Source organism: Athalia rosae, chromosome 7 (genome assembly GCF_917208135.1).
Source record: "Athalia rosae chromosome 7, iyAthRosa1.1, whole genome shotgun sequence".
Classification (NCBI taxonomy): Eukaryota; Metazoa; Arthropoda; class Insecta; order Hymenoptera; family Athaliidae; genus Athalia; species Athalia rosae.
This window is the reverse complement of record NC_064032.1, coordinates 1450955-1473307: the sequence shown is the minus strand read 5'-3', so window position 1 is coordinate 1473307 and position 22353 is coordinate 1450955. Positions and strand designations below refer to the sequence as shown.

Genomic DNA, 22353 nt, shown 5'->3' with positions numbered 1-22353 from the left:
CTGACCATTTGTTTGCCATTTAATTAGTGGTGATTAGCGACTTGCCCACTTAGCGAAACCGAAGGCCAATAAAAGCATTCCCGTTTATTATGTATCTGCGAATATAGCATATACCTACACCACACGCTACATACTGCAACACCACGTAACACCGGTCGGATTTGGCCATAATTTGGCGGTTCAGAACAGCTGTACCACAGGAAAAATGCTGAGTGTGTGTCGCCCGACCATTGTCACCAGCTGGCAAAAGTGAGTGTCAACGTTAACAATTTTTATTTTAAAAGAGGAGAGATTAGCCACTCCCATGTATCATTTTATCTACATACCGAGGTAATTATACCTACGTAAGTTTCCTCCTAGGTTTTCTCACACTTGATACATGTACTCCAATTATTGTAAGTAGTCACAGATGCAGCATCCTTCAAGGGCTAATGCATACTCCAAGTTGAGGTGCATTTGTATATTGCAGTACAAATTTCTCCAGCAGCAAATTTAATCATCCACCATTTAGCAACATTCTGAGTTTTTCCAGGTAGAAGTATCGGTATCCACCTCTGCAATCAGACGTCATCGCCGTCTTGTTGATGCCGTAGAAACGCTTTGTTGAATGAAAATCTAGAAGTTTTATCGACCTGGCTATTACATGAATCACTTTTCATAAAATTTATGTTTTCCATTTTCTATTTATGTATTTCTATTATGAATTCAGGATTACCTTGCATTTGTTTCTTCCTCTGATTATTTTACAATACTTGTGAAAGATTGTTAATCAATTTTCTTAATTGACAGAGGTTCCTGCCATGTGAAGCTGTACCAATGACAGTCTGATATAACTCTGAAATATTGTATTTCTCAGCACCAAATCCCCCACTATCTTAAACTTTAGTATCAAAGTTCTAGTCAGTGATGCATGCCTCTTGTTCACTCAGAGTACATATTTACACAGAGATAACAATTTTGCGGCAGTAACAGTGATGAAGGAGATTATTACCTACATTTTATTTCATTACAGATACCAGCTTCAGTTATTTCAATGTGATTAAATAACATGAAAAGTTTTTATCAATTCCCTACAGTATCTTGTCTTTGGTTGTTTTATTACGTTTTTTATGTCATTCATTCAGCTCTACATTTCAATATCCAAGCTATTTTTGTTTTATTATCTATTTAGCCTTATATTAAATGGCTTTTGTAAAAGAGCGGGAGTACGTTCATTGTCATCTGTGGTAGCTGTACCATGTCCCCCGGAATTCCCTTTGGAGAACGAGCCCGTTCTTGGCTATGCGAAGAAGAGCCAGGAACGGACAGACCTGCTTGCAGCTCTGAAAAAGATGAGCGGTGAGATTGAAGAAATACCCATTGTTATTGGTTCAGAAGAATTCAAAACTGATATAGTCAAGTATCAAGTTATGGTGGGTGAATTTCTGACTTGGTAGCGGATTAATAATTCAATAACCAGTGTCGAGCATGACGTTTTTTATCTGCAGCCTCACGATCATGGGCACAAAATAGCAAAGTTCTACTATGCCACTCCAGCCTTGGTTCAGAAAGCTATCGATGTTGCTGTGAAAACACAGCGAGAATGGGAAAAACACCCGATCGATGACCGGCTGAAGATCTGGCTAAAAGCTGCAAATCTCATGCAGAATAAATATAGACAACAATTGAATGCAGCCACCATGCTCGGACAGAGTAAAACTGTCATTCAGGCCGAAATCGACAGCAGTGCCGAACTGATAGATTTCTTTAAAATAAACGGTTACTTTCTCAAAGAAGCAATCAAGTATAAGCCAATCTCACCGAATGAAGAGGAGACTCTGAACTCTATGAGATATCGAGGAATGGATGGATTTGTCGCCGCTATTTCTCCTTTCAACTTTACTGCCATTGGCGGAAATCTCAGTTACACCCCAGCGCTAGTGGTATGACTTTTAATTTTATCGGTTGGAAGAATTCACTGAGGTAGAACAATTTCACGTTTGATACAGGGCAATGGCGTCCTATGGAAGCCTTCGGACACAGCTATGCTCTCAAACTGGTGGATATTCAAGATTTGTAAGGAGGCTGGCGTGCCTCCAGGAGTCGTGAATTTCATCCCCTGTGACGGACCCGTATTTGGGGATACTATAACTGCCTCGCCGCATCTTTCCGGCATAAATTTTACCGGCTCTGTTCCAACGTTTAATAGACTGTGGACTCAAGTTGGAAACAATATAAACAAGTACAAAAATTATCCAAAAATGATTGGGGAATGCGGTGGCAAGAACTACCACTTCATTCATCCTAGTGCCGACGTTACCTCTGTTATTTTTGGAACGATCAAAAGCGCTTTTGAATACAGTGGTCAAAAGTGTTCGGCGTGTAGTAGGATGTACGTTCCTCAATCTTTATGGGAGAAGGTAACTGTTCCTTTGAATTTCCCAGATCATCTCTGGTACCCTATTCAACAAATTGTGAACGTTGGTCAAAGAGAGTGTTAGCACTACAAAATATACTTTTCTCCTTATTATCTAGATTAAGAGCGGTCTCCTCGAGGTTCGAGATAAGTTGAAAATTGGGGATGTTCAAGATATGACTTCATTCACCTCTGCTGTGATCGATCGCAATGCCTTCAAGAGAATCCGCGGCTACATAGAACATGCCAAAAAATCTCAGAATACAGAGATAATCGGCGGTGGTACATATGACGATACGTAAGTTATATTCTTTCAAAACTTTCTGAATGACAACTACTCCACCATGTGTGCAGCGACTGCAGTAATTGATCTTGTTGCTTCCAGACTCGGTTATTATGTACAACCAACGATTATCGTCACAAAGGATCCAAAGGACAAATTGATGACTGAAGAAATCTTTGGCCCTGTATTAACAATCTATGTATACAACGATGCAGACCTTGAGACCACCCTGAAACTGGTCGAGTCCTCCACACCATACGCTTTGACGGGATCAATATTCTCTACAGACCTGTGAATATAATTTTATACTAAATCAATTCAGATTCGAGTTCATTAAGAAATGATCTTACAACGTTGACCAGATTGCTATGCTCTTAGTATAAATCGAGTAGTGTTATTTATAATTGTCGTTTATTTTAGGGAATGGGCGAGGTACGCTCTAGAGGAGCTCAAATACACCGCAGGAAATTTTTACGTGAACGATAAATCGACAGGATCCGTGGTAGGACAGCAACCATTTGGTGGCAGTCGTATGTCTGGTACCAATGACAAAGCTGGTGGTCCGCACTATGCTTTACGTTGGGCTTCGCCACAGGCTATAAAGGAAACATTTGTACCGCTCACAACGTATGACTATGAGTACATGAGATCCTAGACGCAGTGCGTCCAATATTATCAAAGAAGGGCGACCGGTGGTACGTCTAAACAATTATCCCGTATTATGATTTGATGCAAAGTTAAGATAGTTTTAATTAATCGTAACTTCGCGGCGACAAGATTACGACTTTTTAACCCTGAACTGTTTTTTACATTCAATGTTTACTGTGTACGTTCATACATAGAGCAGAGCGTCGGAGCTTCAAGTCTTTAGCAAATTATTATTTTTAATGTCGTCTGGACGAATTTTACTATGGACTTTTGAGGGACAGACGAGCTATCGAACCCGATTATCCGAGCAACGCGTACCAAACAGGTCCAACAACGTAACATGTAAGTTACTTTTACAGTACATCATTGACACACCAATTCGTACACGCCATTATTTATACATTATTTATCAGATATGTAAATACATACATATGTTTGTGAGTCTGTAAAGTTGTTAAATTCAAATAATTCGGCCGTTCGTATTACGGTTGATTATTTTTTCATCCGTGAGTTTATACCTATAGTGTGAAAAATGATCGTGTGCTAGAAATGAACATTTCACATTCAAAAATGATATTTAGTATCAGTAACAACAAATTGTGTTTCTACTTATACATATATTATTTATTTATGTATACCCACGTGTTCGTCATCTGTATATATTATACATCTAATAACTGATGTTATTATCCCTGTACCTAACATAGGTATAAAAAATTTTTTTGGGTAATAACAAAGTTAAATTAAAACAGCGTAACATCTTTACAAATCTCACAAAATATTTTTAATGATTGAATTGATAGTCATAATTATAATTACTCTAAGGGTATAGGTAATTAAATAAATACGAACTGCTCATCATTTTTAAGGTTGATCTTTTTTGTCGTATATTCTGAAAGCATCTGGTCAACATTTGTACAGAGGGGGGATAATATCTTCATCCATTTTTAATCTCTCTTATAATAATCAACTCAATGATTACAGCAATCGAGACATTCAGCGCGAACGTGATTGCGATGATTAAGTAAAAACCTAAATAATAATACGAATATAAATATTCTACACAATTAAATGCGCTCGTGTACTCCGATCGCTTAGGACCTACTACATCGGTGTCAGAATAGCAGGACCCTTATAATTAATATCGTTAGCTATGGTCGGTTATTAATAATTAGCAAGGGATGTATACATAAGTATATTATGTTCTTCGATTAAAATATATATTTTTAATTACATGCAAAAGACGCGCTGGCTATTCCAAACGAGGATTAAAAAAAAATAATAGTAGTTAAAAAAAAAACAGTTACTGAGAATGAAGAGTTAATCAACGCGTCGTATCACAATTATTCCGCGAACCCGTATAAATCTGGGCGCGATTCTTATTCCACTTCGAAACCACGTAAAATTACGAGGACTTGGATTGCGCTTTTCGATTCTGTGCCGCACTTAGTTTATCTTTTTTCAAATATTAATTCTTTTTCGTTTGCACCTTATTTTCATTTCTACTGCTGTCTATTATTCCACTCGCCTAATTCTAGTCCCTCCTTTATCAATAGACGTCGGCTTCGTTCTCGAACACCAGATATATTTCAAATTAATCTTAGGCGAAAAATGATTCATACCGACGTATCAATGCGCGATTCGTTAAGAATGTTGAATAATTTCAGAAGGTGTAGCATATTAGATAACACATAGAATTCGAAATGTTTCAAGTTTCGGACGTTCAAAGCGCCAGAAAATGGGAACAGGCGCGTATGCGTTTCTATTACAGGCCAACAACCTCATCAATTATTAATTCGTCAGTTCCAAAGGTAAACGTGCGTACGTGGGGGCTAGGTGCAAAATTTTCGTGGAATGTACTTGTAGCGATTCAACTTGGTTCTGAGTAAGTTGAATTCGTTTATAAAAACTCAGATTCGTTTATAAGAACTCTGCAAATGAAAGATCATGTACGAATTGAGGCATGTTTTCAGTTCATGTAAGCTCGTAAAACCGCTCCTCGCCCACGTCGAACTATGACAATTTCTATACTTTAATCGATAATATAACTACCTTGGAAATTATTATGTGCTTATGACAAATATTAGGGTTCATGAAATTATGTTTAATTGTACTGTTCGGGCAAGACGTATGAAATGTCGTCCCATGGATGGCGGTAGAGTCCTTGCTTTAATCTTTTCTGGTCCATGAAATGACCTGAAAAAATTAGAGCCGTTATTACACCCTGCTTGAAACACTGTCTCGGAATAGGTAATCGGAAATACTCACCGATGAAACCGATACTCCTTCCAAGTACAAAGAGACTGTTGATCGCACCAATTTCTATGTATTCTTGTGCCTCTTCCCTCGTGAAACTTCCGCTATTCCTGAGCATATCGACGAACGCACACGCGATCATACCGTCGACGTTGAGAATAAGATTCGGCTTTTTGCTAGTCGTAATTTTTTCAACTTCTAAAGCGTATTCTACAAGCGGCCTGGCAGGGAAGTTTTCCAAAACGAATTCCTTTATGAGTTTTACTCGCATGTCCGGATTGTTGATGGACTTTACGCGATGACCGATGCCCATGATCAGTTTTCCTTTCTTCCGCATGTCGTTCACAAATTCTTGCGGATGAAGACCCGCGTCGTAAGCTTCGGAAAACATATGAGCAGCCCCGTCGAGAGCTCCTCCAAATCGGTCCCCCTGTAACGCGACGCAACAGCATATGAAATACTCTATGCTTTTGCTATCACGTCCACCATATTTCTTCATTCGTTAAACACTTACAATGGTTAATAATCCAGAAACTAGCGAGCTGACCAAATCTTTTCCGGCTCGAGCGCAGACTATAGTGTTGTGAGCACCCGACACAGCTGGACCGTGGTCGGCGGTAAGCATCAGCGACATTTCGAGGAATTTACAGAAGGTAGGAGGTAAGCATCGTTGGAACCACAACAGAGAAACTACCCCACCGATTCCCACATTCTGTTTCAAGACTTCGGTAACTGGCATACCGGCGTAGAGCAACTCTTGGCCACGTTCGTCACAAATTGATGTCATGAACGACGCCGGCTTCCGAATCAGGCCAAGTTCCTGAAATAGAAGGTTGGAAAGAATCTTTGACTTTAGAGCGTGAGAGCGCGAAATAATTGTTTAAAAAACATTATAAAAGGTCGACTAACCCGGGCCCAGCTGTAATCCATGGGGACAGTGGGTGGTGGGACTTCTGGCTCCGGGTGGATGACCCCAGCTGTGACCAGTCCTCGGTAGACTTCCTGAATAAGGTCACCAAGGTTGTCGAAGCTCTCCGGGACGTAAGCTCCTGCGGCCTTGAGTGCCGCATTCTTTGCCAAGGCTGTTTCTAGATTGCTATGCGCGATCGAACCCGCATGTCCAAACTGTACTTCGGATTTGAACATACTCGCGCAGGTGCCTATGCACCAAGCCACCAGCGGTTTCGTTATCCTCTTTGCCTTCAGAGCTTCGCAGACTTCGTACTCTTCCACACCCCCCACTTCACCCAGTAGAACGATGAGCTTCACGTCAGAATTAGCCTGGTAACGCATTATGTGATCCATAAAATTAGTGCCAGGGTAACGATCTCCACCGATAGCCACACCTTCCAACACCCCGTTGGACGCTTTCGAAATTATGTTATTCAGCTCGTTCGACATGCCCCCGGATCGTGAGACGTAGGCGACGCTGTAACACGCAACGATTATGTGTAAAAAGAAGAGACAGCGGCCGATGTCGACTGTAAATTGACAACGGTGTCCGGATCCCACCTTCCTGGCCTATAGAGTTTGCTGTGCAGAATGTTATCCATCATGCCACCGGTGTTTCCGATCTTGAAGCAACCTGGTTTCACTCCTCCAACGGTCGCCGGTCCTATAATGGTAACCCCCTTCTCCTGCGCGAGCAGTATCAATTTCCTGGTCATGTTTTCAGGAATTCCCTCGGCAATTATGGCGATGGTTCTGATTTGGGGAAATTGTAGCGTCTCGACGGTGCTGTCGTACGCCGAACGGAGGGAGGCAAAGGTCACCATGACGTCCGCATCCTGATGCTTGCTCATGGCGTCTTTCATGTGTTTGTAAACAGGGATCAGCACCTGTCGACAATAACGAATATCGGCATTTTAGAGAACATAGATTTTTTTCTTCGCTTCGCCGAGAAAATTCGGCTCACCTCTTTGTGGCCCCAGTAAAATTTCTGCTTGTGATCGCCAACGAACGGATACACGATCGCTGCTACGGAAGGTTCCGTTCGCCTGCAGACAAAGTCAAAGTCGAGCATACTTTGAACAGCTCTGTTTTGCATCCCCCAAATTATAGCTCTAGTTTTATTGCTGAACAATTCTTGCCCACCGGACGAATCCACGTTATCATTTGTCTTGAGTCTTTGCTCAGCAGCGGGTGAGCCAGAGGTGGACTTTGGGGGTGCTGCTGGGCCGACGTCTTGCCCGGAGGGAAGGAGAAAGTTTGCCGTTGAAAACTCTTGCGCCTCTGGGTCAGGAATCGGTTTCTTGCCCAGTGCCATGCCACAAATGGCTGTCATGTGCGTTTCGGGCCCGAAAACATAGCCGGAAATTCCTAGGCGCTTTCCAACTTCCCGTATGATCCTGTTGGTAAAATTCAAAGTTATCCTCAATGACACGAAACTTTTGCACCCGCTCACCAGGTTCGAAACGCATTTCGGACTCGATCGACTTACCTCAGACCTTCTTGGTAGTTCGGTCCTGCCCTCCTGACGAAAATCTTGATATCGTGCTCGATCAACTTTTGCTGGAACTCCTGGAGGGCCTTGACGATACCTTTGAAGGTCGCTGCGACGTTGGTGAAGTTGGCGATACCGCCCCCGATTATTAATACCTTTCCATCGGGGTGCTTCTCTTTGGTCATCAGGCTCAAAAGGGTCTTTGCGTATTCGTAAGTTTGCTGTTCGCTAGGGGCGCCAGAATACTCGCCGTAATTTGCCAACTCCGAAGCTCCACCGAGGTCGCAAATGGTGTCGGAATAAATGACAGAGGCACCTGTGAAATAAATATTTTTAATTTTATTCCAGGTGATAATCGGACGTATCAACGTAGATTAGAGATGTCGAAATGATTCTTCACCTCCGCCGGCGACCATTGTCCATATGCGCCCACTCCTGTTCAGGATTGTTAATTTCAAACTAGCGCCAGATTTGGCGTCCAAATCCGCGATGTACGCTTCTTCGGGGTAAGCATCGCGGCCAAACGGAGGTGGGTAGTCGATTTCACCCCAGACAGGTCGGCAGATGAAGTCAGCGGTCGTATCAAGCTTCGCAGCGAGATCCAAAACGTATATCGACTCGCTGGTGACGACCAGGGGATTTATTTCCAAGTAAGTGAAGTAGAGGTCAACGTATAGTTTGTAGAGAGCTTCGATGAACTTGGCAATCATCCTGGAATTAGGAGAACCCAGATCTGAATTTGTGCGGACGATGAAATTTTTCACAAAAAAGGATTTAAAAATTACGCAGCATACTATCCCCAAGCTGTTTCGAATGAGCAATTGATAACCAACTAGAATTGCGAAGAAAAATCATATTTGCATAAAAAGTTGTTTGCGTCAACGGCGTATAATTACTTTGCCAAAGCGAGACATCTACTCACGGCTTCTTAGTCGGGGATACGTTGATTAACAATTTATCTATCAATGTATCCTGGTCAGGGGCAGATGCTCCCACCGGTACATCCAATTTTAGAGCTTTGGCATCTACGTCACCAACGTCCACTCCACCCTGATGATGGAACAAAATTGTGTCCGCTTTGCGGTGGGAATATATGCAAACGTACGCTTCTTCATCCTATAAAAAACAAAGCGTTTATCAACCGTTGCATAATCTCGCATGATTTCAGATTATTTTTCCAAAGAGCTAACGAAGAAGGAAAAAAAATCCTTACGTCTTTATGAGGTAAGAATGGTTCGATTATGAACGTCTTCAATTTTCCCGTTGCCTTTTCGACCTGTACATCCTTGTTCATCCGTTCCTTGACCCATTCTTGAACAGTGCGAAGGTCAGCATTGACTTTGATCAGTCCCAATTTCCCACGACGTTTGATCAGCTGGTCCGGTTTCACCACTAGTTTTTCGGTTTTGAGCCACGGATTTTCATCGGCAATATGCACCCAGTTTGTGTTCTCGTCGATGGCGACGAACCGGCATTTCGCTGCTGCGGTACCCTTGGCAAGGTTACGATTAATCAGAGCCTTGCCCGTAGCCTCGCGGATTGCCTTTGCTGACATTTTGAAGAAATATTCTGAAATAAAAATTTCCCACGATTACAAGGGCGCAAATATCGTCGCAACTGATCGTAGCACAGGTCGAAAGCAAATGGAAACAGTTAGAAGTAATTAGCAATTTAACAGTGATTCTGAACTGGGGGGTTGAGGTATTTGATTTCTAGGCACCGTTAGTTTTGCAGAAGTCACTCAAGAAATAAAAGCGAACCAGAGCGACCCGGGCAGGTAGTATATGCCTATAGGTATCGCGTTAAATAGTTGGACAGAAAGTCGGAGAACCAGTTATTCGAATTTACCTTCGGACTTTTGGTCAGTTCCTGACTGGGTCAAAAAATTATCAAGATGACCGAGCGAAGGCTGAGTAAAACGTATGCTTATTTCTACGTCATGCTAATTTTTCTCTGCATTTATAAATGAATAGTAATTTTTTTCCTTTCTATCGTTTATTTGGCAATCAAATAATAATTAATTATTCCCGGTGTACGTACACAACTCGCATACTACGTCAATCCAGACTACTAATCACCCCATCAGAATAAAACGAGGACGCCCAAAAATCAGCTGTATAAGATATGAGTTTTCTATTAAATTCGAAATACGATTCACACCGAAACGTATGGTGTGTCAACTTAAATTCAACGTTACACCGAGTAATACTTTCACTTGTGCTCGACGCAGCGAAAAATATGACACGTTCCACGATGTGGCGTTACTTTTCACGGATATAGCCGTATTTATTACAATAGATAATCGCATCGACTTTGACGCTTGAAATCTTCTTATTAAAACGTCGTTCGTCTTATTTACTCTACTTTATGACCGATTTTTGAATGGCATTTAAATTAATCAACCAGATAACGATAAGACAAACAGGACTCAGCTTCGCGGGCGTCGAAATTTTCAAATAGTATTTTATACTTTCAAACTTTTGGAGAGAAAAAAAAAAAATCCTGACCAATTAATGAATAGGTAATAACGAAAACAGCGATTAGCGTTCCGATAAACGCGCCATCGATATGTACAGCTTAGAAATTCCGACAGCTCTTTCTAAATTAATACAGCACAGTACATTTCGGTTTTGTATCGGCGTTACTTTCTCTCGCTGAAACTTTCTTTGATTACAAATCTAGTTTCTCGTTCACGAGTCACGGGTCCTCTACGGATGTATATTTTTATTTCGGTCCGTCAGCAGGGGCGACTTGTATATTATTTCTCATACGAATTCTGGAGAGCTTCCACCGCAAGGCATTCCTCTGCAGAATTTTTTGACAAAAGGAAAAAAAAAGGAAAAAAAAAGGAAATCTCGCATGTTAAACAACACATGTCCATATTCAAACTTATTACCTATATAAAGGAGAGGCTGAACGCGTCATTTGAAGAATGAATTACCAATGATGTACCGGAACCTTACGTCAATAAGACAGCCTTGACTTAAACATCGCTGTTTTAATGAATGATAATATACGCGCGCAAACGTAAAGAACTCAAGAAAATGAGAGAAAAAAAAAAAAAGGTCGCAAAAAAGTTTTTTTCTTCAAAGTGAAGAAAAAAGTTCTTATCGTGCCGTTTGTGTGTTGCAACGGAGAGCGGGGAAGACGTTAAAATAAAAATGAAGAAAAAGAGATGAATAATAATAATACGATCGATCGGAAGATGCTGCGTTTTGCTGACAAATATTAAATATTTAATCTCATCGCGCTCAGAATAAATCTGTTTCATAAGTGAAGTAAATACCTCTTCGTACATGTACATGTACCAATTGCAAGTTGAACGACGTTTGTTAAAATGAATATATTTTATCAAACATTCATTCCCCTGTACACCCTTTTTTTCTCTTCTTATCACGGTGCAAAATGCATTAACATACAAAAGATAAAATATTGCATCGCCTTCGCAACTGAATTGTTGCTTACCGTTCATGTTATTTGAAAAGCGCAAAGAGGCGAAGAAAAAAAAGAGTATTCGATATTTGACATATTTTTCGCTGATTAAAATTTCACACGTATGCGACCAGATATTGATGCATCAATAATCTACCCACCGTAGTATCGGCTGCAGGGTGTAAAATAAATTTACGATTCCTCCGCACAGCGTTTAACTGAATGCAACTGTTCACAATATATCTTACAGATATATACCTATGTACGGTGTCTACATACACTGTAAATCCAGGTACATGAATTATTAATATATAAAATGACAGTGATTATAAATAAGATAAATGAAAATTGACAAAAAATTAAAAGAAAAAAGAACAGATGTATTACGCCCGTGTATTAGATATTTGTACGATGAAGAAAAAAATTTGTGCAGAAAATTTCGGGTGAAATGATTTTTTCTTTTTTCTCTTTTTATCTTTATGTGACTACCGACGATACGATGTACACCCGGGTAAAATATACGTACGCACGCTTCACGTTTTCACTCGGCGAATGCTCGCGGCGTACTGAAATATCGCGGTATTACCACGCGATCTCATATAATACGAGTGTATATACGTGGAGATGTATATATGTGTAGGATATACGTTTTATATACGTGGTTGTAAAGAGACGGACGATATTTAAATCCGAGGCAGGCTATCAAACGCGTCCTTGCCGATAATCCAGTAGCAGCAATCGGCAAAAGCCACGAATATCGTACGATTCTCTGAAATTTTTTCCGATATTTTTTGAACACGTCTTCGCTTTTTCTCATACATAGGTATACGCTTATACAGATATACTCGTATGTGCATGATTATAATCACGATCCTCCCTTTGCTCCTCCACTCCCCGGCGTAACCGCGTCGCGGATTATTCATCCTCACGCGTTAAAAGTTACGCGCCTATATGCGTATACATATACATTTATGTACTTGCTTTTCACAATACCTATTCGTATGAATTATCTGTGTTAAGAGAATTGGACTTAGGTATATCCGTTATGAGAATTTGAACACTTGTGGTGTATACGTAATTATGAAATTGATTTTTTCATACGCTTTTTTCTCAACTCTTTTTTTTTTCAATTTTGAAAATGTTAGCTAACTAAGGTGTACGCGGGATACGAGTGATGCACTTTCCTCTAACGCCTAAATCTGTTTACTCGGAGTAATTAGCAATTTTCCTAACGCGTATGTACAAAAATAAAATGAATATGAAATAGATACGTGCAGACTTTTACATAGGTATATATCTACACCGATCGCAAGTGAAAGGACGGATTGAAATATATATATATATATGTACAAATGTATGTGTGCACTGAGGAATTAGAATTCAATCTGTGACATTAAAATTTTGTTCATTACATATGTATACCAGCCATATAATAGCCAGTGGATAAAAAATACTCAACGTAGTACTCGTGCAGGGGACAACCGAAGCATCCAGTTGTAAGAAAATTGGACTTCGATTAGGATCCTTTGCAAAAATAATTCAAAAAAGAAGTATAGATAATCGCCTCTGACAATGGCAAGAAATGTTGAAATTGGATGAATAGGGGTGACGATATGCGCTCCACGTAAAAAATGTAAAACCTGCACAATAAAGGGCAGCCTTTTTATCCTTAGTTTTTTTCACATCTGATGTTAAAACATACATACAAATAAGAATTTAGGTGGACGTTGTGTACGTGTGATATACACGTAATTAGACATCTCGTTGTGTTAGGGATATCAGGCGGTACAGCGATAGGCTCAGGTTGATACCACGTGGCGAAAAGGTCACACCACCACCACGCGAGCGAAATCGCTGACTTTGTTATCACCAACACCAGAATTTGCTTCAATATTATATAGGTATATACCATGTGCACATGCATATACCTATATCCAATTGAATCGCCCACACAACGAAATCACCCCACCGCCGTGCAATATTGAAGGCTTATGAAACAAATTGCATCAACCATTATGTTATTCGTTATCAATTACTTGTTGAAAAAAGAGGAGAAGAAAAACACAATCAAAGAAAAAGTATCAGCCACGGTCGATCTTCTCGGATGCATAAATAGTTTCTTGGGGGTGGGAATATTAACGACCGAATAAAATGCATCGCGGTGCGGTTCTTAGAAGAGCTTTTGAATAGTTTAATTATTCTATTTTATCTCGTAATTCGTTAAGGGTTTACGCATTATTAAACCATGTGTACTTGGCGCACGAGACTATAACTATTTAATTGAATGAGTTTCATTCATGCGGAATGAAATTCGGTCAGGCCACCGACTAGCGAAATCATACTACATAGTTTACTAGCGAGCATAAATACGGACGGGTTACGTACGTACGTTAAAGATGTGATATAATATTCATATATTTTTTTAAAACGAACCCCAGCGTCTATAGTTACCTAATTATTTGTGTGGATTCGACGTCGATGATTATCACATATCGCGATAAAATTATGTGTTCATCGATTGATAAAAACGTAGAGAAATAAAAAAGCTGCACGCGGAAGCGCTTTGAGTTGGTAGAATAGGTATTGTGTGTGTACTACGTGATTGCTAACGACGATGATGTCTTTTCGTGGAGGTCATGACTTCTGATGTGATATATATTAACGACACGGAGTGATGCCACATTAAATGACCGCGTCGTGGTAAAGACGTGATAGTCACGATCGATAAGTGCACTCGATTTGGTAATTATTTAACCGATTTGACATCAGTAGGAGAAAAATGTAACTGGGAAGCGGCCTGACGTGACAACGTTATTTCTTTCTTTCTCGTTTCTATCGAATCAAGTTCAAAAATTTCCCTGCAAGCCCACAACCCCGATCCCATCCTTGGCTATTATCTTTGGCTATTTTTTATATCTACTCTTTTTTTTCTTCCGAAAGGTGCAACCTTCTGAGGTGACGTTCCGATCTAGTTTAGAGCCTCTTCAGCTGCAGGTATCGTCGCCAATCACCACCTGCACCTGCACCTGGTACCGACGATCGACCTGAACGAAACTCACGTTAAAACTGTGTCGCGAATTGACGCCGGACGCATCGGTCGACGGAAGATATTTATTTACACGTCACCTACCGATACTTTAAAGAAAAAAACGGCAGATTAAAGACTCCCAGGTACCGGTGCTCCCGAGTCTAGGCTGCCAATAAGTCAAAGTGCGAGTATTGCGTAAATCAATTTGCATTTGCGGTGTCATCTGTGAATAACGGATATTCCAAGCTTATATCGCTGCTCAACGTAATTGGGTAGCTGGGGCTCGGGTAAAGTGGGTTTCTCTGATTATAGATCTATAAAGAAAGATGATTTTTACAGTATAAGAAATGTGTGAAAGAGGATAAAAAACCAAGAGGCAACTTGTTTTTCCTACCTCTCAACGTCAGCATTTATATAGCTACGACGTAATCGAGAAAGAAATATTTTAAAACTCGCGCAGGTCATTCCACTCGTACCTATACCCATATACATCTCGTATATGTATACGTACGTACGTACCAATACCTGGCATAATCAGAATGTTCGAAATTCATGCTGAACAATGGGAAGTATTACCGAATGTCACCGGCTTTACTTCGAAAGATGAGGAAACGGAATTTGCGAGTTCCTGTACGGATACGTCACTACAAATCTGTACATAAAATATATGTATACATATATATAAGTATATTACATACATACACGACGGCTGCCTTGGGGAGATTTGGTATGCTAATCGCTCCAATGAAAATTCAACAATCACACCGATTTGAAGATCGTATGAGAGGATTATGGATTGATTGTGACGTTACCGATGTCAAATGTCGCCATTGACATATCCAAAGAGTACAAACTATGACGACAGATTGTTGGATGAAAAAATCAAGTATATATTTTGAGGTTGGATAGTAAGGTATAAGGTTAGATTGATAGTCACCAAATTTTTGAGTGTGATTTGATCGTAGCTTGTAACACTGGCTGATGGACGTTCCGAAAAAATATTTCAAATCATTGAGATTGACGTTGGTTTTGTTTTGTTCGCATTTCGTTTAATCAGTCTCTCGCGAATTTCCCTCCTTGAGTACCTCAATTTGTCAATGAAAAATTTGACGTTCGAACGATACATAATGGTCGAGTCCAAAAATATCTGGCAGTACTACTCACGAATTGACAGATGTTCTGGGGGCTGGTGTTTTATTCAGAATTAATATATGTATATGAAATTCATTCGATTTTCAGGAAAGCCGAGACGCTCCATCAACCACACCGGGAGATTTGACAGAACCAGTCAGTAAAGTACAAGCAAAGAATATAAAACATCGTGAGTTGAACAACAGTCGAATTATTTATCGATCTATGCGAGTTCAGCCGAGTGAAGATGGCGCCAAAAATCAAAAAGTAAATTTAGAGACCCTCAAGTATAGTATATTGACCCATCAATGTAATTCAAGTGTCAATGATTAAAGCAAGGCAGTAAGAATTGGTAAGAACGATTTTGGATCTTTTCATATCTCGTTTTTGCTCCATAAATCATGTTTCCTGATCGTACGTACAAATTCTACCCTCCGATGTAACTGTTATGAATGTGAACGGTTTACAATCTTAGAATATGATTTACAGAATGACCAGAACAAATACTTGCCTACAATCGACAATAGTAAAAATATTTTTATTCGGGCGTTCAGGTTTGAATAAACTACCAAAGGTATGTAGTAATTCACAGATATGTACGTACGTACGTACGTATGTACATACATTTGAATGTTTGGTTTTTGATTCGTTTCTTTATTTTTTTCAACATCGATAAAACATGTCCAATGCCTTTGTCCTCCTCGTTTGTTGCACAGTCAACAAACACGGTATCAAAATATCCAAATAGCGTAGTCTAATAACAATAATTTCCTTCCCCATTTATAAAGATATCCATTTTTATTAAAACCTCTTTCGATCATTAAACTCTGCCTTCCAATCTGGCAATAATGTCGTGTGTATTTTCTATTACACTATAAATAAAAGGTCGTTCCATGGGATTCACTTTTAGCATGGACAGAATTAAGTTTTGTATATCCTGTAAAATTTTATAAGCCATTAGCAAGATATAGGTGTGCGTGAAGTTATGCAAAGTTAATACAAAAAATGATTGGTTACTTCGTTGTATGGGGCGTTTTCTGGGAATGTAATATTTGCACTTATCACAGCTAAGGCGACGCTGTCACCTCGTTCGTACACAGATTCGAATGGTGACTTGAAATAGCACAACGCATACAGGATACATCCCAGAGACTGTAATGGAAATGCAAGATTTTCAGTCTTCAAAAATATTAATCCAGATTTCTCTTTCAACACTGAATTGACGATATCATAACTATCGGCATACCCAAATATCCGTCCTCTCATCAATCATACAATAGCTATCTACGTTAAATAACTCTGGAGCTCTGTAAGGCATGGAGCATCTTTCGGCGGCAACATCTTGTAAGGTTTGAGCCGTTTGCGCTCCACATACCTTCACTCTTGCCTCTGCCACTGAACCTTAAAATTTATCATTCAAACAGAGTTATCAACTCTTTTTGTCAATGTCACTTCAAGTATTTGTTAAAATCAACTCTGGTTTTATTTACCTAGATCCATAAGTACTGGAGTCATGCCTTCGTCCAGTACAATATTAGCTGTTTTTAAATCCCTGTGCGCCAGAGGCTCTGGCTTAGCTTCATGGAATGCTCTCAATCCCTCGCAAATTTGAAGAAACAAGCCTAGTACCTCTCTAGGATTCATGTAATCACAAGTTTTTGCCCGCCGCTCCAATTCGCTGGCTAGTGTACCTTTCTGATTTAAATAACACATTAGTCTTACGGTTCGGTAATCCGCAATATAAAATTGTGCTTGTTAATTTAAACTTACATGGTAGTATGGCAAAACGAGCAACACTTGACTGGTTGCATTTACAACAGGGTCAGCAGTGCCTTTGTGCATAGAATCCACGCACTCAATCACATTTGGGTGTTTTATCATGGTATGACATTCAATTTCTCTAAGAGCCAGTCGTTGATCCTCTGGTCCGTGACAAGTGATTTTTTTAACCGCATATTTTCTATGCGTTATTGTGTCTTCGACCAAAGACACTGTACTAAATCCTCTGGAAGAAATCATATGACAGATTACAAGGCTGTGGACTTAGGAAGAACTTAGAAGGCATGTATATCCGCATATTGACCGCGTAGACCTACTCAAGGCATGAAACTACTATCATTGTTTTTTTAAATCCGATGTTATGTTCATTTCGAAGTAAATCCCGGACATGGAATTATTAATAATGATCTAAAATCCGTCATATCATACCCTTCACCAAGATGTTCGCGTACAATATACTTCCTGCCGTTAATGGTGATGGTTTCTTTGGAACAGATACACCCCATTTTTAAGATTAAACTCAGACCCAGGCTGTTCATTATCAACGAGACATAATATCATCGCAATTTAAGTATGAAGGTGGACAGAAATAATAGTCCGGTAATAACCTTATTCTTCCTGGAGTAAACCATCAAAGTCTGTCGTCAGTATTCAACGCCGTCATTCAGTGGCGTCGCCCACCATAGGCTTCGATTTATCTGCCCTGCCAGTAAAATTTATCCAGCGGTATGGAAATGGGGTAAGTTTTTGAGGTGGTTCCAGATCGGGTAAATATTTTTTAATTCCAGTTTTGGTTACATTTAGGCAGTTGAATGGTCTTATGGTTGAATTCCATAAGTGTATTAAGAGAGAAATATAATGATAGTAGAAATGCCCCTATGCAGGTGAATTCGAATGTTTATCTCCAATCTTCATATGACAAACTTTTTATTGTAGGTTTTCCATTACTCTTAAGAAAATAAACTGATTAATAATAATTTTTTTCGGTTTTAAGGATAGCATTTCTTTGAATTATCTGGAGCTTCATTCGACAAATAACGAGAGAAATTACAAACTGCAAAATTTGACACCTGCGGATTGAACCTGCACTACTGTCGTGTCGTGTGTGACGTTGGCCCTAACTGTGGCGGTGTCAGAGCCTATAAGACTGATCACATTTATTCGAATATTTAGGCAGCTTATTTAATAGACATAGATCCATAGGTTAAGACCATAATTATTTTAAATCAAATTGGGCTATAACCATTAACGGAAGAAGAAGAAGAAGAACAAGGAGGTCATAACTACACAGCTACTCATCTATAGGAAAAAGGTATTTTGTATCGTTGATGTGAATGATTTCTTAGTAACCTAACTTATATACTGTATGTAGTCCACAACATATCCACGTGAGCTTGTATCTCACTTACGGAGAAAATTAAACTGTCCATATGGATCTGTGATCCTTGCAACGTACTTGTATGTTATGGTAATGCATCTTAATCAGCGAATCTCTTCTGTCTCCATTTTCTACACTATCGATGGATTTTTTCAAATGTACGATTAATTGATCCTCATAGGTTGATAATGACATCAGTGGGACGAGGCAGAGGATGGGCTACCGCAAGAAATTGCGAGGCTGCATTACGAAGACCAGGACTTGATTTGAAGACCCAGAACAATCCTCATTATCTTACACTGATGAGAAAAATTGCAAGCTTGTCTATCAATAGTTCTATTGATGCACGTGATATTATGGAAATCAAAACTATGATAACGATTGCCAGTGACAACACAAGTCTTGCGTAAGCAAAATGTTTAAATTACCAGTTTCAATTGACACATGAAGATGATGTTGGTAATTTACAGGGCAGTTTGCAACTTTCTTTATGAACAAGCTTTGGTGGATAGACAATTTGGCATCAAGCTCGGGATGCTGACTTCCTTCAATATAATAATAACAATTGCTGACGAAGAGGGCAACAACCTAAGACGTGTCATGTTACAAACTTTACAAACGTCGTACGAAAGTTCGTCTTCAATGAAAAATAACAAAGCTTTGAAAGTTTTTGAAACATTTCAAACCTCTCAGGTGCTATTATAGATTTTTTTCTTAACAGATAAAGAGGAATTAAAGTCTAAGTCGATGCTGCATTACCGAAATGCAATGTCTGTGTTGGGAGGAGTGTACTATCACCTACGACTGAAGAACAGGAAACCCCTTTCATTATTCGCGTTGCCCTTGCTCGATTATATGGAGACCATGCTTCAGTCCGCTTCAGAGGATGACATTGAAGTTGTTGTAACTCAAGTACAGAAAACGTGACCAATTCTGTAGCGCATCGAAGAACTTAATGTTCTCTATAGCTTAATGATTTCTGTCCCGACGTTATAAAAATATTGTTTCCTTGCAGCTTTCGTTGAATGGAAAGGATATGTATGTTTCCCACCCGGTAAAATTGGAGCAACTTTTGACAAAAATAAGGACAGTTCTGGTAAGTCGGAATCTTAGTGCCCAATCACGAGCAATGCTACTGTTCGCCATTGATTTATCGAGTCAACGGTACAAGCCCTTGTCAGGAGACTTGCATGCCTTTTATTTGGCACAGCTAGGGGAAGAAACGTGGAAGCAGATTCAACTTTCCCCGAAAATGCCAGGTATGAGTAAAATAAGAGACCCGGTAGATATAACATTTACACTATGCTTGTATAAAATTCATTGGTATAAACTTATATGGCCCTTTGATAATATATACTATCTTTCAGATAGTACTATTAACACCATGTGTGAGGTTTATGAGCTAGAGATGCATGCTCTAAAGAAGCTAGAGATGGAGGCTGGTATACAGGCTCCAGAGAAGGCTGGTGTTGGAGAAGTAGTAAAACCATTGAATACGGAGAATCCCATGGAAAATGAAATTTCTCCAAAATCAAACCAGCAAAATCTATCTGGAACAGTAAACACCCCTTCTTTGAACCCGTCGCATGGCGCTCAGACATCTTTACCAAGAGCGATTCGAGGACTGGGTATAAGGGAGAACCGAAAAGAAGCGACGGGTGATAGAAAGCCTAGAGGTAAAAGGGACAAACTGACTGACGAACAGGTTTGGAATACACGACAAAATCGTTCCAGCAAAAGTTGGGGACACGATGATAGACTTGAGAGGGATTACGAACAAGACACTGGCTCTTGTTTAGAGCCCAGTGATGTCAAAACTCTTCAATCCCCAGAATAAATATTATAATTAAATTTCTTGATCTGCTTGTTCTATTATTGGGTCTGACTTCAGATCACGGTGAGTCGAGATTTGGAGCCTATGAGACATTGAATAATTAAGTGACTAGCAAAAAAGAAGGAGTGCTAGTTATTAGTTGTCAATTGATTCTTCTCAATTTCAACCCTTGAAATCTGTTAGATGCCAGGATACAGATTGTTGATAATCATTTAAATAAAAAGGCCGTGTTACCATGTATTGGACTTTAATAAATCATACTCACCGCTACTTTATTTCCGGCAAATCTTGTATTTCCAAACTACAACAAGCCAATCTAGCAGATTGCAAGACACATCCATTAGATTATATCGTCTAATTCATGGCAAACGCTTAGAATAAATGATCATGGTATCTCGACGCTCTTTTGCATTTTCTTGCAGAGAAATCAAAGGAGTTGGATATCTTCAATCGAAAATAAATAATGATTGAAAGAAGGGCTGTACAACAATTCACCGCAGAGTGTAGCTTCTATTCACGTAATTGCACACACAACAGTGAAGTACTAATCGATCTAGTATAATAGTATGCAATCAATACATTATAATTTTGCTAGATTCTAAAAATAACAGATAATTAGTCGATGCCACACTGAAGATGCTCAGTCGAAGAAGAAAGACCTGGCACCAAATCTCGGTGGTGGATAATCACCCGGTGGTAAGTGGTCCGGAATATCAGGGTAAACTGCTTTAGGCTGAGGCTGTGGCTTTGGTCGGGGTGAGTCATGGACCTTGACTTCGCAGAAGTAACCAAATTGTGGACGCTCCAAGTTGAGATTATCCAAAACACATTTATCATAGATTGACTGCGTCATTCGGCAGCTGGAATAATTTGTGAAGAAAGCTTAACAGAGATCTTTCAGAATCTGCTGGGTATGTGTTAAATGTACAGCATCGGATGAATTACCGATCATATTCCAGCCTTGAACTACTCTTGTCAAGACATCTGGTATATTGAGTAAATTCATCATAGCAGGTTTTTTTTAGTTTGCGGAAGAATTCAAGTGTACACGCAGTCACCAATTTGCCCTCTTGTATGCAAGGTCTTGGATCATCCAATTCTTGACGACATAACATGAATTCCTGCAAGATTTTTTTGTTATAGTTACTTGGCAAAATGATCTGAAAGTTCTTTTGTGGCATGAAATCAGTTGCTTCAATTCATGACAATTACATAATATCTAATCGAGTGAAAAAAAAACACAAGATAGAATGGTTCTACTGTTCTCTCAACACAGAACCTCATCGCACGACGAAACGTTGTGAAATTGTAAGCCGGTGAATAGCTGAAGGCTGATGTTCTTGAAAATCAAATTACGTTATTTTGGTACTCGCAATATTTGCCTATATGAAAGGCCGCAGCACGAAGAGCTGGTGTACCGATGTTAACCTCTTGCACGGTTAGTTCATCATCATCAGGGATGAACGTTGAATTGGTAATAACCATTTCGACTGCGTCGTCAGCACTGCAATAAACCGTAATAATGAGACGCACGGGTTTTTAAGTGTAATAGCATGGACAGATTAGTACAATATATACCAGTATGAAAAAGAATATTAGGATCTTTCAACGGTCTCCAGTCTCCGGCCTATCGATAACTATCGGATTTGCTATCGGTGATGAATATCGAAGAAACAGTCCTCGCGGGTATCATGAGCGTGGCGCGTGAGTGTCGAGAAGAGAGAACACTCCAATTCTGGATACCCA

The 22353-nt window shown here is 39.7% G+C and overlaps 5 protein-coding genes and 1 long non-coding RNA gene across 19 annotated transcripts; 2 read left to right on the top strand and 4 right to left on the bottom strand.

Annotated features, from left to right (window-relative positions):
- Nucleotides 1-98: 98 nt before the first annotated feature.
- On the bottom strand, nucleotides 99-856 carry LOC125501681. Of its 3 annotated transcripts, none has more exons than XR_007279290.1 (3): nucleotides 716-856; nucleotides 341-615; nucleotides 99-240 (listed from the first exon to the last, which is right to left on the bottom strand). It is a non-coding gene; the product is annotated as an uncharacterized LOC125501681 (long non-coding RNA). The 3 variants fall into 3 exon arrangements; XR_007279289.1 differs by having other exon boundaries at nucleotides 100-240; nucleotides 345-615; XR_007279291.1 differs by having other exon boundaries at nucleotides 119-240; nucleotides 327-615.
- On the top strand, nucleotides 117-4626 carry LOC105683591 (delta-1-pyrroline-5-carboxylate dehydrogenase, mitochondrial). 4 transcript variants are annotated; one of them, XM_048658047.1, is made up of 8 exons: nucleotides 117-249; nucleotides 1172-1412; nucleotides 1488-1922; nucleotides 1989-2399; nucleotides 2515-2693; nucleotides 2781-2969; nucleotides 3099-3373; nucleotides 3521-4626. In XM_048658047.1, the coding sequence occupies exons 1-7, from the start codon at nucleotides 206-208 to the stop codon at nucleotides 3331-3333; spliced, it is 1734 nt and encodes a 577-aa protein (XP_048514004.1). In that variant the 5' UTR covers nucleotides 117-205; the 3' UTR covers nucleotides 3334-3373; nucleotides 3521-4626. The 4 variants fall into 4 exon arrangements, with proteins under 4 accessions (XP_048514004.1, XP_012251734.2, XP_012251731.2 ...); XM_012396311.3 differs by having other exon boundaries at nucleotides 1199-1412; nucleotides 3099-4626; XM_012396308.3 differs by having other exon boundaries at nucleotides 3099-4626.
- Nucleotides 4188-15788, bottom strand: LOC105683588 (ATP-citrate synthase). Of its 4 annotated transcripts, XM_048658045.1 has the most exons (12): nucleotides 11984-12100; nucleotides 11619-11737; nucleotides 9239-9594; nucleotides 8948-9141; nucleotides 8426-8736; nucleotides 8023-8341; nucleotides 7498-7930; nucleotides 7095-7420; nucleotides 6492-7011; nucleotides 6097-6402; nucleotides 5595-6012; nucleotides 4188-5522 (listed from the first exon to the last, which is right to left on the bottom strand). In XM_048658045.1, exons 3-12 carry the CDS (start codon nucleotides 9578-9580, stop codon nucleotides 5431-5433), a joined length of 3261 nt encoding a protein of 1086 aa, XP_048514002.1. In that variant the 5' UTR covers nucleotides 9581-9594; nucleotides 11619-11737; nucleotides 11984-12100; the 3' UTR covers nucleotides 4188-5430. The 4 variants fall into 4 exon arrangements, with proteins under 4 accessions (XP_048514002.1, XP_012251721.2, XP_048514003.1 ...); XM_012396298.3 differs by lacking the exons at nucleotides 11619-11737; nucleotides 11984-12100 and adding an exon at nucleotides 15650-15788; XM_048658046.1 differs by lacking the exons at nucleotides 11619-11737; nucleotides 11984-12100 and adding an exon at nucleotides 14378-14485.
- Nucleotides 15789-16249: 461 nt separating this feature from the next.
- On the bottom strand, nucleotides 16250-17967 carry LOC105683595 (serine/threonine-protein kinase 16). The gene is made up of 6 exons (XM_012396316.3): nucleotides 17825-17967; nucleotides 17387-17621; nucleotides 17107-17311; nucleotides 16863-17017; nucleotides 16634-16768; nucleotides 16250-16553 (listed from the first exon to the last, which is right to left on the bottom strand). The coding sequence occupies exons 1-6, from the start codon at nucleotides 17932-17934 to the stop codon at nucleotides 16437-16439; spliced, it is 957 nt and encodes a 318-aa protein (XP_012251739.2). The 5' UTR covers nucleotides 17935-17967; the 3' UTR covers nucleotides 16250-16436.
- A 25-nt stretch (nucleotides 17968-17992) lies between these two features.
- Nucleotides 17993-20882, top strand: LOC105683593. Of its 6 annotated transcripts, none has more exons than XM_048658054.1 (7): nucleotides 17993-18134; nucleotides 18390-18863; nucleotides 18955-19179; nucleotides 19244-19404; nucleotides 19495-19685; nucleotides 19789-20032; nucleotides 20141-20882. In XM_048658054.1, the coding sequence occupies exons 2-7, from the start codon at nucleotides 18856-18858 to the stop codon at nucleotides 20608-20610; spliced, it is 1299 nt and encodes a 432-aa protein (XP_048514011.1). In that variant the 5' UTR covers nucleotides 17993-18134; nucleotides 18390-18855; the 3' UTR covers nucleotides 20611-20882. The 6 variants fall into 6 exon arrangements, with proteins under 6 accessions (XP_048514011.1, XP_048514010.1, XP_048514009.1 ...); XM_048658053.1 differs by having other exon boundaries at nucleotides 18087-18162; XM_048658052.1 differs by lacking the exon at nucleotides 17993-18134 and adding an exon at nucleotides 18138-18279.
- A 215-nt stretch (nucleotides 20883-21097) lies between these two features.
- LOC105683596 (NADH dehydrogenase [ubiquinone] 1 alpha subcomplex subunit 8) lies at nucleotides 21098-22338 on the bottom strand. The gene is made up of 4 exons (XM_012396319.3): nucleotides 22186-22338; nucleotides 21964-22111; nucleotides 21553-21728; nucleotides 21098-21467 (listed from the first exon to the last, which is right to left on the bottom strand). The coding sequence occupies exons 2-4, from the start codon at nucleotides 22090-22092 to the stop codon at nucleotides 21248-21250; spliced, it is 525 nt and encodes a 174-aa protein (XP_012251742.2). The 5' UTR covers nucleotides 22093-22111; nucleotides 22186-22338; the 3' UTR covers nucleotides 21098-21247.
- Between the last annotated feature and the right edge of the window lie 15 nt (nucleotides 22339-22353).